The 12,945-nt window shown below is 47.1% G+C and overlaps 1 protein-coding gene across 1 annotated transcript in view; it reads right to left on the reverse strand.

Moving 5' to 3' along the window:
* Window positions 1-12,945, reverse strand: part of SLAIN2 (SLAIN family member 2) — a 443,253-nt gene that overhangs the window by 92,510 nt on the left and 337,798 nt on the right. Inside the window, exon 5 of the mRNA XM_086962676.1 lies at window positions 7,229-7,588. Within this exon, the coding sequence (XP_086818802.1) occupies window positions 7,229-7,588 (360 nt within the window). The remainder of the gene's footprint in view (window positions 1-7,228; window positions 7,589-12,945) is intronic.

Consider the following 12,945-nt stretch of genomic DNA (forward strand, 5'->3'; position numbering starts at 1 on the left):
TTGCCTGGCATGAAATCCTTACCCATCAAGAATAAGATCTTAGAAAGGACACACATGTGCTCTACTTTCAAGTCTGAGGAGACATCTGTACGTTGACGTCATGTTCTTCAAGTGACAATGCATTCTTACAGTTTAGCTTAGGGGGGACTGTCCTCAGACTCTTCCAAGCCCATATCCTTCCAACAGGATTAGAATATCTAACATTTTTATATTTTTATATAGCGCACTACTACTGAGGGCGTCGAGGCGCGTGCAGAATTGGCACACAGAAACGCCACTGAAAAGTTAGATTTCCAGTCCCGGAACAGAATTATAGAATAAAAAGCCTTGTCTTGAGTCCTTTCCTAAAGGACAGTAGATCAGAAGAATTCTTTAAATAAAAAGGTAACTTATTCCACCACCTAGTTGTAATACTAATGAAGCTTTTACCACCCCATCTCTGGAGAAGGGAGGTTGGCTCTGTCAACAACTTCAGAGAAGGCCGACCGAAGTGTATGTGCTTGGGTATGCCATTAAAAGCGCTTCATCAGGTAGAGAGAGGGCCTGAGCTCTGTAATGCCTTAAAGGCAATACATAAGGCTTTGAACCTGATGTGCTTCTCAATAGGTAGCCAATGCAGAGTGTTAAGAGCATGCTTGGCTGACAAATATTTAGCTAGTCCAAAAAGCAATCTAGCTGCGGAGTTCTGGAGTACCTGCAGCTTTGCCACTACTGATTTGTTTGCTCCAACCAGTAGCCCATTGAAATAATCGAGTTTCGATAATACTAAAGCGGACACCACTGTTTTCTGCAGATTTGTCGGTATAAATGGAAGCACTTTCCTCAGGGTTTTCAGAGTGTAGTCGATAGATGCAGTAAGCATTTTTACATGCTGGGAAAAGGATAGGGTGGTATCCATAATGAGTCCAAGATTTTTGGCCTTGGGAACTGGGGTGGGAACAGTCCCCAACTTTGCGGCCATCCCTTCTTTGACACATATCATGCACTCCTTAAAATTAAGAGCTGTATCATGGTTTTTGCTCGAGATCTATATGATAATCTGAGTGTCGTCTGCGTACGATACCAGTTCAAAACCATGAGTTTTGAGCATACGTGCCAAAGGAGCGACATAAAAATTGAAAAGGGTGGGGCTCAGGGATGAACCCCGGGTCACCCCACATGGAAGCCTAAGACATTTAGATTTAAAACCTCCTACTTCAACAAATTGTTCCCGATCAAGCAAAAATGACTTAAGTAGTGCCAGAGCTGGGCCTGCTATCCTGCATCTTAAAGCAGATATATTAAAATGCTATGGTCTACCGTATCAAAGGCAGCTGACAGATCAAGCAGTATCAAAGCTGCCGAATCTCCTTTGTCAACTGCCAATCTAATTTCCTCAGTAGCGGTGATCAAGGCCAGTTCAGTGCTCTGCTGGCCTCTAAAACCATACTGGGTGGAATCCAGAAGCGGATTGTTCTTAATGAAGGTGACCAATTCCTGATTCATATGTTTCTCTAGAATCTTTGCTGGTAGAGGTAAAAGGGAGATACAGCGATAATTTCTTGCCTCCCTTTTATCCTCGTTTGATTTCTGTAACAGAGGTAAACTTGATGTTTTTTTCCACAACATGGGGAGAGTTGCGGTTTCAATAGCGGAATTAAGAACCTCCATGAGTGGACGTGCAACTGTCCCCACTAGCATATGACTTACTCTGGGAGGACATGGATCCAAAGGGGATCCAGACTTAGTTGCTAAAAGGCGTTTTGAGGTTCGTTCATAAGGGATTGATGTACAATTTAATAAGCAAGATGAATTGCGTTCAGAATGTGGGATGGACAAGTCTAAGAGTGGATTTACAGTATCTGTTGGTGAAGCCTGAACACTCAGGGCATTTGCAGGCCGTGAAGTGAAGGGCTTATAAATGGAAGAAACTATCACAAAAATAGGAGGCCAGATTATCGCAAAAAGCTTGGTCTTTTGTGCTTTGACTAGTCTCCTGCAAATGGCTACGTTTTAAAACCATTGCAAAAAGCTCTCTGGAGGTATTCTCTGCTCCTTCTATTCTTTCTGAGGAATAGCCGATTTTAGTTTTCTTGATCAATTCTTTATATTGTGCCAGTCTTGACTTCTTTATTTATTTCTCTCTGGGATCGTAAGGAGAAGTGTGGCTCAGTGGTTAGAGGCGGCAGACCCGGAAGCTGGGATCGACCGTGGACCAGGGTTCGATTCCCCGCCTCAGCGGGTCTCGGGCTCAAAATTCCACGGCCTCGATAATTCTCGCTCCGGTGCCTACTCGACTCACGGGGTCTCACTCTGCAACTCTGGGCAATAGCTTGCTTAATCTCCACTACGGCCCCTCGCGGCGGGATGCCTGGCTTTCACCCTGTGGACACCCTGCCGGGGCCTCTCACAGGGGAATACCAGGACGGGTTCCCTAAGCAAGCGCCAGGATGCCCTTTGGGTGACAGGTTGCGCTATATAAGTACATTTACAAGGTTTACACCAGCGTCTTTCTTCACTACGGCAGAGTCTCCTTGATGGCCTTAGTTTTTCAGAGAACCAAGGTTCAGTAGGTGCGGTCCTGCTAGTTTCCCCAGCTCTCTGGGGGATAGTGGTAGGTTTGTGCCGCTGCTGAAACCCAGTTATGATATTGTAAAGAGGCTGCCTCTAGATCTCTGGAGAGGCAGTGTTTGTTCTGACTCAGTGGAGTAGAAAATTCAGTTTTATCTATACGCTGCAACAGGTAGCTTTTATGGCTTCTAGCTGGACCATGCTTAGAGCCCGTTGAAGAAGGCAGAGTGAGGGTTAACATCACTGCAGAATGGTCAGACCAGTGAAGTTATAAATTGTTATTACATTTCAACAGGGGATAATCCGAAAAAACGGCATCCAAAAGATGTCCAGCTGTACGAGTGGGTCCTACTATAATCTGCTCTAGGCCTACACCTGTCACTAGGTCTAACAGGCCCTAAGAATCTTTATCAAAAAGGTTATCTAGATGGAAATTAAAGTCACCTAGAATAGTGAAATATTGAGTTTGTGTTCCAGGAGCTGGTCCAAAATTTGCATGAAGTTAGTTCTAGAGCCTGGCAGCCTATACACTAGCAACCCATTGAACGAGAACATGTGACTGGCTACTATCTTAAAAGAGAGCACCTCGGCTTACGTGTCTGTGGGAATGACTTTAAAAGATGCTTTCAAATTATCTCTAGAGATTATTGCCAGACCTCCTCCCTTTCTGTCCAAACGGTCCTTCCTGGCTATTGAAAATCCTGGTAGGATAGCTATCACCAAATCAGGCCCAGAGGTTTCATCAGCCCAGGTTTTCATGAGGAAAAAAAGGTCCAGGGCGTGGAAGTCAACTAAAAGCCTAAATTCATGCTTATTTTGACCTCACATAACATTGAGGTTCTCCCTCTAAATCCCACTTACTTACTGACATTTATGCAGTGTGGCATGTAGGTGAGCAAAGAAGGACCACAACATCTGTTTGTCTTGGGCAAGTGTCTGTACCGTGCCCCAACTGTGGTTCAGGGTCTTCATTTTTGTTTTCACAGCAGTTTGCATCCAGGTGTTTTCTGGCCTACCCCCGTTTCAGGGGTCCAATGAGAGCTATTTTGATGATAGAATTGTGTTCTCTTCCGATGGCGTGTACTGTCCATTGCTATATTTTTCTCAATTATGGTGTCCATCCTCTGTTCTTGCATCTTGTGAGCAGTTCCTGGTTGGAGATGGTTAATGGCCAGAAAATATGCAAGTTTTTTTCAGGTTACAGTGTGGAAGGCTGACAGTCTGGTGATGCCGCTTTTCGTCACCTGTCAACATGCTGATCCATACAAGAGTGTGGACAGAAAGCAGCTCTGGTAAAGTCTCAGATTGGTGTTGGTACTGTACTGAGATGACCTCCACATATTGTTCAGCAAAACACACAAGATGATTGTAGGAATGTTGCACAATGGCAAAACATTCACCCCCAGTCACAGATCTGGGTTTAATCCATCGTTATTTTGCTCATCAAGCCACCCCAGTTCAGACATGGCCATATGCAAATCAGTCTTGACCCTGTGCCTCATGGGAACAGTCCAGCCTGAACTGGCAAGCCATGTCTTCCCTGGCCTGGAATCAAGCATCCTATGACAGGTTTCTGGCTATCAGCTATCATCTTGTGTGTTTTGCTGCTCCACACATTGTTCAGCATCATGAAGGCATTCGTGGGCATGTTCCGTCTGCTCTTCAGGTCACTCCCTGCCCCTCCATCATGTGGATAAGAATGTTGAGGTAGGTGATCTCTTCAGTCATGGCTAGGTCCTCTCCACCCACGTTAATTGGTGAAGCGTTTGGGATGAAGAGTGACTTGACTACTGATTTCTTTGTGCTGATCTTCAAGCCACTTGCTGTGCATAGATATTGAGTTGAGATGTCTTGTCCAGCATATGCTGGTGGTTAGAGAGCAAGGGTAGATCCTCCTCATTGTCAAGGTCCTCCAGTGTAGAGAAAAAGGTTCATCCGGTGTATGTGGCTTGGTCTTCTATTGTGAATCACATCACCAAGTTGATGACTAGGTTGAAGAGCAACACTGACATTACGCATCCCTGTCACACACCAGTCTTGACTTCGAAGCTATACTGAATATCTCACACCTTGCGGGTAAAAAGATCATTGAAGCTCTTGATAAGCAGAACTATCTGCTGCTGTATGCCATAGGCTTTCAGTATGCGCCAAGCACGTAAAGGTGGATACGGTCAAAGGCTTTTATCAAAATCAATGACGCTGATGTATAGTTGACTCTGCCACTCCATGCACTGGTTTATGTTGTTGCGTAGAGTACGGATCTGATCAACACCCTTGCGGAACCTAGCCTGTTCTTAACTGCTTCTCCACAGCATCAAAAATACACTCAGGATTGACAGAAGGATGGTTTTACATCAACAGTTACAGTTGGTTAATGCTCCCTTCTTTTGAATCTCCACGAGGATGCCTTAGCACTAGTCTGGTACTTTCTTTCCCACCCAAATCAAAGTAAACAGTGTGATTGGAGGATCTTGGCTCATGTTTTGGGGTTTGACTTGATCGTTTCTGCACAGGGCTGCAGTCATTGTTGTTGTGGGGGCCATCTGTTTAACAGCAGCTTAGAACAGGGGATTAATTCTTATGCTCCCAGCTCCAAAAAAAGATTACTTACAGAGCGTCTGTAAATTTTTCAGTGGTCGAATCAAACAGCATTTTCTCTTCAGACCCTATGGGTCTCGAAGGGACCTTGTGAGGTACCGCAAATCTTGTCCATAGCCATCTTCAGCTTGTATAGCAGTTACAATTTTGCTGTCCCCTCAGGGTGATGCTCAAACAGGACCAGCGTCACAATCAGTTCTGCAGGTGGGGATAATTGGAATGACTCCGCAACCTAGACGTCCCGGGACGTGGCGTAACTCTGAATAGTGGGAATGCCGTGATGACGGAGACCCATATTTTGCCTTCTCATGCGACATGGTCTGCTCACTGCAGGAAATTGAGGGAAAAGCTGCCACAAAGTTATATAGATATAAACACACACACATATATACATGTGAACAAGGCTGAAGTGACGCAGTCGAAACGCGTCATGTTGGATACTATGGAGGAATAAAGCACTTTATATCTACAACTTTTCGCCCATTGTGGTCTGTACCTGGGAAAGCGGTATTCTATGTGCTGTGGTTCAGGACTGGTTGGCTGAAATATATATATATATATATATATATATATATATATATCAACTAATGGTACACATTTCCATAGGTGGTTGGCTTTAAACCCTGATCAACAAGTTTTTGGGGAGCCATGTCTGAAACTTCTGGACAGTTATACTCCAAATAACAAACAAACCAAAGTCTCTGTAACGCTCTAGCTTCACCAAGTATTATGCAGTATTGTTCAGCAGTTTATGCTGTACAAGAAAGGAAAAACGATTATGGGAAATGACACTGAAAAAGCAACGCGGACTCCTGCAAAATCATAACCTATGAGAATGATTTCATATAAACTGACTTTATTCAAATACTGCTAGAACATGTTCTAAGTAACTATAATACAAATTCATGTCGCTCAAACAATAACATGGTCATCCAACCTGAAATGTAGAAAGTTAATATAAAATTGTAATTGGACTAAACCCGATCTCCTACATACAGCCTAGTATAGACCATTCATCAATCACTGTCTCAATTTACACTACATTGGTACCCAAGAAAACATACTTACACCACTTTAAGACACTGGGTAAAAATGAGAGCTTTATAAAAGGGAGAATGTGCCAGATAAAATAAATATATGAATGTCAAGGTCTTACCCTTTCTGCTCCCCACCTAATTCTCAAAGATAAAAAGTCACCATAGCCTTCACCTATGGTAAGCATCCCAGCATGAGCATGAATGAACTATCAAGTCTGTGCTACACTTGCAGGTCTACGATCTTAAGATAATCTAAGAAACATCTCAGATTCAACTCCTAGTGCCATGATAACATGAAAACAGACCTAAGTAAATATGGAATGTGACACTCTACTTTAACATTTTTTAAGATGTTAAAGGAATGTAAGAATACATCCAAAACATTTAGCAAATGAAATCCACAAGCAACTTATTTCATCACATGCTAAAATGGTACTCAATTAATGTAGGTTTAAACAAAAACTCGCATCCAGAGCTTCAAAGGGCTCAAATTAGAAGAGTAAATAGGAAGCATCAACCTATACAGCAGTGCACCTGTTCATATTTACACATTTTAAATATTTAGACAAAAATAAATGTGTCCACGTTTATAAATTTATAGTGTCAATCATTTGAAGATTAGTTCAAATAACATTTTCTAATGGATGATTGGTTTCATGAATTGGTTGACAATGCCATGTGAAGGTTACAGGCATATCAAATTCAATTTGCTTTGTGAAAAGTATAACTGATCAAACAGGCTCTCAATAAAATAATAGTCTAAAAAAAAAACTAATCAATAGTGAAAAATGTGTAAAGTACACAAAAATGGGTTTTAGATTATTTTTTAATTTGTATCAATATGGGCTAAGATTGATAAAAGAATGGATGAATTGCACCACAAGAAAGAAATAGCCATTTCTTTGCCCTGCAAATCACAGGCCTAGGATATGTATTCTTAGTAATGGAATCCTACCTCATTACTTTCACAGTCATCCTGCTAACTCTTCAGCCACCAACCTGCCACATATCTCTGATTTAAACAATGTTTGAAAAACACAAACCTTCATTTTTGATTGTGTTAATTTGCAGCTCCGAAGCATGACCTTGAAGTGACAGACGAGGCTGCTGTAGGCGACTGATGCCAGGTTGGGGAGAAGCTCTGCTGTACTCCAGTCCCCGAGAAGGGGATCTAGAGCGGGGAGAATTCCTGGGTGACTGTCTTGGTGATGGTCGAGGCGAATTCCGCGGCGAAGGTGTGAACCTGTTAACAGGTGGGTGCAATGGATGATGTAGGCTGTCTTCATCATCGTCCAAACTTTGAGCATCAAGTTCCTGATCACTAAATGTGCCTCGTCTCAAAGAGTTACAAGATGACCCAGAACTACGTCGAGACGTTGTAGCTGCATATTCTTGCCGCAAACCTGCAATATATACAAATTCATCCTAATCGGTTATGGTGGAAATGTATGCAGATCATTAAAAAGCAGCAAGACAATCAGTTCCTTTGTAGCCTGCTCAATACCGGACTCTGACTACTATTTTTCAAGAACTTTCAGCCACTTCTTTCATATATTGCCACACTGGAACGGAGGAGGACACACTTCCTACCATTTTCCTTTTCACAAAGGTTACAGTAATCATGATCTCTCAAGTATACTTCTTTAAAAACATTGCCAAATGACTCCACATGTAGGTCGTAGCATTGGCCTACTTGGTTTGATAGCTCTATCGAAATTCATTTTTTTTGTCAATTTCAGGGCAAAACTCTACAGGATGTAATTGGACATTAATTACAATACACAATTTCGGGATGATCGCTGACAAAATATCAACCTGGTCAAATATTCAAGCCTCCTGCCTCCACTCACCTCTCAAGATGTGAAACCACAAGGGAAGACCGGATCAATACGTTTGCTTCCTGTCCATCATTAAGAGGGTACGTTTCTCACTGGATTGATATTGTACTTTTAATGCACAAGTTACTTGTGTAACAATATATCTGTAAGAGACATTAGTTTGTGATAGATTCCTCACCTTAGAACATCCCCATGCATCAGACTGGATCCAGAAAGTTTTCGTCAACAGTATCCCTGCGCGTCGGAAGGTGGCATTGTGCGGTTCCGTGTCAGTCGCTGGTTTCGTAGGCGCCGAGATGACGTCTTGGAGACTACTTATACGCCACCAATGCGCGCTGACGTCAGTTCTTTACACGACCTACCGCGGCAGGAACGCAGAGCCATGCAAGAAACTGACCACTGGTGCCATGAAACTAGGGCCCTGAAAGGGATGACCTGAACCCTAGAAATCAGTTCGAAGAACGGGGTGGATGGGTGGGGAGGTAAGGAATCTATCACTAACTAATGTCTCTTACAGATATATCGTTACACAAGTAACTTGTGCATCTGAAAGAGACTCGTTAGTGATAGATTCCTTACCTTAGAATAGATACCCCAGCAATACCAACCCAAGTGGTTGGTCTGCGGACAAAGATCACACCAGAGAGTCACAGAGAACAGAACGGCCAAAGAAGCCGTCTCTCCGGACTGGACTGTCAAGGCAATAATGCTTTGTAAACGTGTGCAGCGAGGCCCACGTAGCTGCCCGACAGATGTCCTGCAAAGGAACACCGCGTCCCAAAGCAGTAGTGGCTGCCTTTGCCAGGGTAGAATGGGCACGCTGCCCCGCAGGAGGCTCCTTCTTAGCCAACGAGTAACATGCTTTGATGCACAGAACGACCCACCGAGAGATGGTCCGTTTTTGTACGGGTCGACCTTTTTTGGCGCCCACGTTACAAACACAAAGTTGGTCATCCACCCGAAACTGTTGTGTGCGTTTCAGATAGAACAAGAGCGAACATTTTGGGTCCAGACGGTGGAGCCGCTCTTCCTCTTTTGAAGGATGCAGAGGCGGAAAGAAGGTGGGCAAAGTGATGGTATGCCTTTCAGGAAGCAGTTAACAACCGGGGACTTAAAAAGAGAAGGCTGATCTGGAAGACGTGGAAAGGCGGAAATGGCCGAGAGAACCCTTGACAGTGTCCAGAGCAGAGCCCTGCTGAGCCAAAGAGAGAAGGAATAGAAGGACCTCGGAAAGAGCGGCAGAAAGGGGATCCACAGCCTTCGCTGTGCACCATGCCACAAATTTGTTCCACTTTCAGGTGTATACCGTGTTAGTGGGGGGCCTTCTAATATCACAGACTTCGGAAGGAAGGTCGAAAGCGGTCAACTGTCGCCGCTAAATCTCCACGAATGGAGGTGGAGGCTGGGCAGGTTCGAGTTGAGGACCGTCCCCTGCTGCTGGGACAGAAGATCCTCCTGAAGAAGCAGTTGGATTTGGGGGATCGATCGCCATGCTGAGTAGCTCGGGATACCAGTATCTTGTAAATGTAAATGTAAATTGATATTTGTATAGCGCACTACTCACCCGCAAGGGTCTCAAGGCGCTTGTACGAATACCGCTGTGGAACCCATCCTGGCTTTCCCTGTGAGGCGTCCACTCCTGGGCACCCCCAAGGTGGAGGCCAGGCATCCTTAGCGTTGTGGGGGCCTTTGTGGAGTTTAAGCAAAGCTATTGCCCAGAGTTGCAGAGTGGGACTCCATGATTGGAATAGGCACTGAGGCGAGAATTATACCAGTCCGTGGATTTTTTTAGCCCAAGACCCGCCGAGGCGGGGAATTGAACCCTGGTCCCGGGCTAGACCTCTGCATCAGGGTCTGCCGCTTCAACCATTGAGCCACACTTCTCCATTTTCATGCCCATTCCGGTGTCACAAGGATGACTTGGGCCCGGTCGCGCCGAATCTTCTTCAGCACTCTGGGCAGAAGTGGTATAGGCGAAAAATGGGTACAATAGACTACAGCTCCACTCGTGACAAAAAGCGCCGCCGAGCGAGTGCCGCCTTGGGAATTTCAATGTGCAGAACTGATGATATTGCGCGTTCTCTTCGTTGGTGAATAGATCTAACTAAGGCTCTCCCCCACTGCAGAAAGACCTTTTGCTACGTCAGAGTTCAGACGCCATTCGTGATCCATCCTGCACCGGCGGCTGAGTTTGTGCGCCCTGGTGTTCAGAGAACCTGCCAGGTGTTGAATCACCAGGGAAATGCCCTGGTGTTCCAGCCAAGTCCAGAAGCGCAGAGCCTCCTGACATAGGGTTCACAACCACACCCCGCCCTGTTTGTTGCAGTACCACATGGAGGTGGTGTTGTCCATGAACACCTGCACCACACTTCCCCGGACAGAGGGAAGGAATACTTTCAGTGCAAGTCGGATCACCTGAAGCTCCAAAAGGTTGATATGGAGCAGGGACTCCGCCGGAGACCAGAGGCCTCTGATCTCCGCCTCTCCCATATGGCCGCCCCATTCCAGGAGGGACGCATCCGTCACCACTGTGTGCTCAGGTTGGGGAAGGGAGAGGGATCTGCCATTGACCCAATCTCAATTCATGAGCCACCGCTGCAATTGTTGCGCAGTGCCCTCGGAGATCTGGACGGCATCAGACTGGTTGCCCTGGTGAAGTGCCAACTGGAACTTCAGGTCCCACTGCAGAGCTGCATATGCCATCTGGCATGTTGCACTAGCAGGATGCAGGAGGCCATTAGGCCCAGGAGCCAGAGAGTCATCCTGACTGAAACCCGGGATAGAGGCTGAAAGATCGAATCATAGCCTGAATATCCGGACTCGCTGCTCTGGAGGATAAACCCGAAGCTGCGTCAAATCCAGACCCCTCTGATGAAGGGGAGGTTCTGAGAGGGACTCAGGTGCGACTTCAGCAAGTTGATGGAGAACCCCAGCAAATGCAGGAGGTCGCCCGTAGTCTGGAGGTGGGAGACGACTGCCTGGGGCGAGAACGCCTTCAACAACCAGTCGTCGAGATAGGGGAAGACTGGAACCCCTGATCTGCGCAGATTAGCTGCGACCACCGCCATCCCTTTCGTGAACACCAGAGGGGCACTGGTAAGGCTGAAGGGGAGCATGGCAAACTAAGTGCTCTAGGCCTACCGTGAACCGCAGGTAACGCCGGTGGGCCGGCAGGACGGGGAAATGAAAGTATGCGTTCTGCAAGTCCAACACTACCATCCAGTCTCCAGGGTCGAGGGCAGCCAAGACCTGAGCCAGAGTCAACATCTTGAACTTATCCCTCCGGCGGAAGCGGTTGACTTTCCTGAGATCCAAGATGGGACGCAGAACCCCTTTCTCCTTCTTGGGGACCAGAAAGTAGTGGGAATAACAACCACGTCCTACTTCCTCCCCAGGAACATGCTTGATGGCCCCCTTGGCCAAGAGGCCCGTGACTTCCTGCTGGAGAGGCACAAAATGGTCCCCCGACATGCGGTGGAACGGAGGTGGCATGGCTGAAGGGGCAATCTCGAAGGGGAGGAATTAGCCCCTTCAGACAATTTGCAGCACCTACCTGCCCGAGGTAACTTTACACCAGTGGGGAAGGTGATGGCAAATCCTGCCGGCCACTGGCGTGCAGTGTGCCCCAAAGCTTGGACTAGGAAGGCTTTGAGGCGGATGCTGCAGGAGCGTAGGTGGACTGACCCGCACGCTGGCCCCCTCTGCTGCCGCGGTGGGAACCACGTCCGCGCAGAGGTTGGTTCTGCGCAGGCTTCTGGCTGAACGAACGTGTCAGCTGCCCCTTCCGAAGCCACGAAAGGAACGAAAAGGAGACGTGGCTGGGCGCGTGGTGGCGAGACCTAAGGACTTGGCCGTAGCTCGGGAGTCCTTAAAACGCTCCAGCCAACTATCTGCCTTATAGCCACACAGGCAAGTACCATCAAAGGGCTTGTCCATCAGAGAACTTTGTACATCTCCTGAAAAACCAGTGGACCGCAAACAGGCATGGCGACGGAGAGCCACTTGTGGAAATAGCCCTACCCAGTGAGTCCACTGTGTCCAGTCCACACCTGATGGTGAACTTTGCTGCATCTTTCCTCTCACAACAGCTTGGGAAAGCACTGTCCGAACCTCCTCCAGACACTGAGGCAGCACCTGCGCAACCGTGTCCCAAACAGTGTGGGAATAGCGGCCCAAGAGGCATGCGGTGTTCACTGACTTCAGCTCTAAGCTGGCAGATGAAAACAGTTTCTTGCCAAACTATTCCAGCTTCTTGGATTCCTTATCCGGCAGAGCGGTAGGGAATGCACTTTGGAAAGTGGAGGCCTGGATGACCAGGCTCTCAGGGGTTGGATGGGTGGACAGAAATGCAGGGTCACCCGGGGCCAGGCATTGGCGCCTGGCCACATTCTTATCTCCAGGGTCCCCCCTGGCTGGTCTAGACCAGGTGCCCATGAAGATGTCAGTTAGGGCCTCATTGAACGGTAGCAGGTGCTCCAAAGAATTTGCCGCTGGCTGAAGCACTTCAGTGAGGATATTAGTTTTGAGGGTCACTGTAGGCAGGTAGAGGTCAAGGGCCTCAGCTGCTCTACGGAACACCACAGTGTATGTAGCGTCCTCCTCCATAGCCACAGCAGGAGGAGGAAGAAAATCAGGGTCAGATGAAATGTCAAGGCCCCCGGTATCCTCTAGCTCTTCTGTCCATTCCTGTTCGGACCCGCACTGCTGTGCGAGAGGGTCCTCAGACACCTCCCAGTCGTCCCCTTCCTCCACTGCCCATGGAACAGGCTGTGCAGGTGGGGGAGGGACAGGGGAATACAGATTGTCGAACGGCTCCGGTCCGGCTTCGTGTCCCAATTAGGGCCCCAACTAGGGTAAAAATTGTCCGGAAAACAGGGCAAAGGTGGTGGCGGAATGAACGGAACCCACTGCGGCGCCGGCCG

The sequence above is a fragment of the Lissotriton vulgaris genome, chromosome 3_1 (genome assembly GCF_964263255.1).
Source record: "Lissotriton vulgaris chromosome 3_1, aLisVul1.2, whole genome shotgun sequence".
NCBI classification, from domain to species: domain Eukaryota; kingdom Metazoa; phylum Chordata; class Amphibia; order Caudata; family Salamandridae; genus Lissotriton; species Lissotriton vulgaris.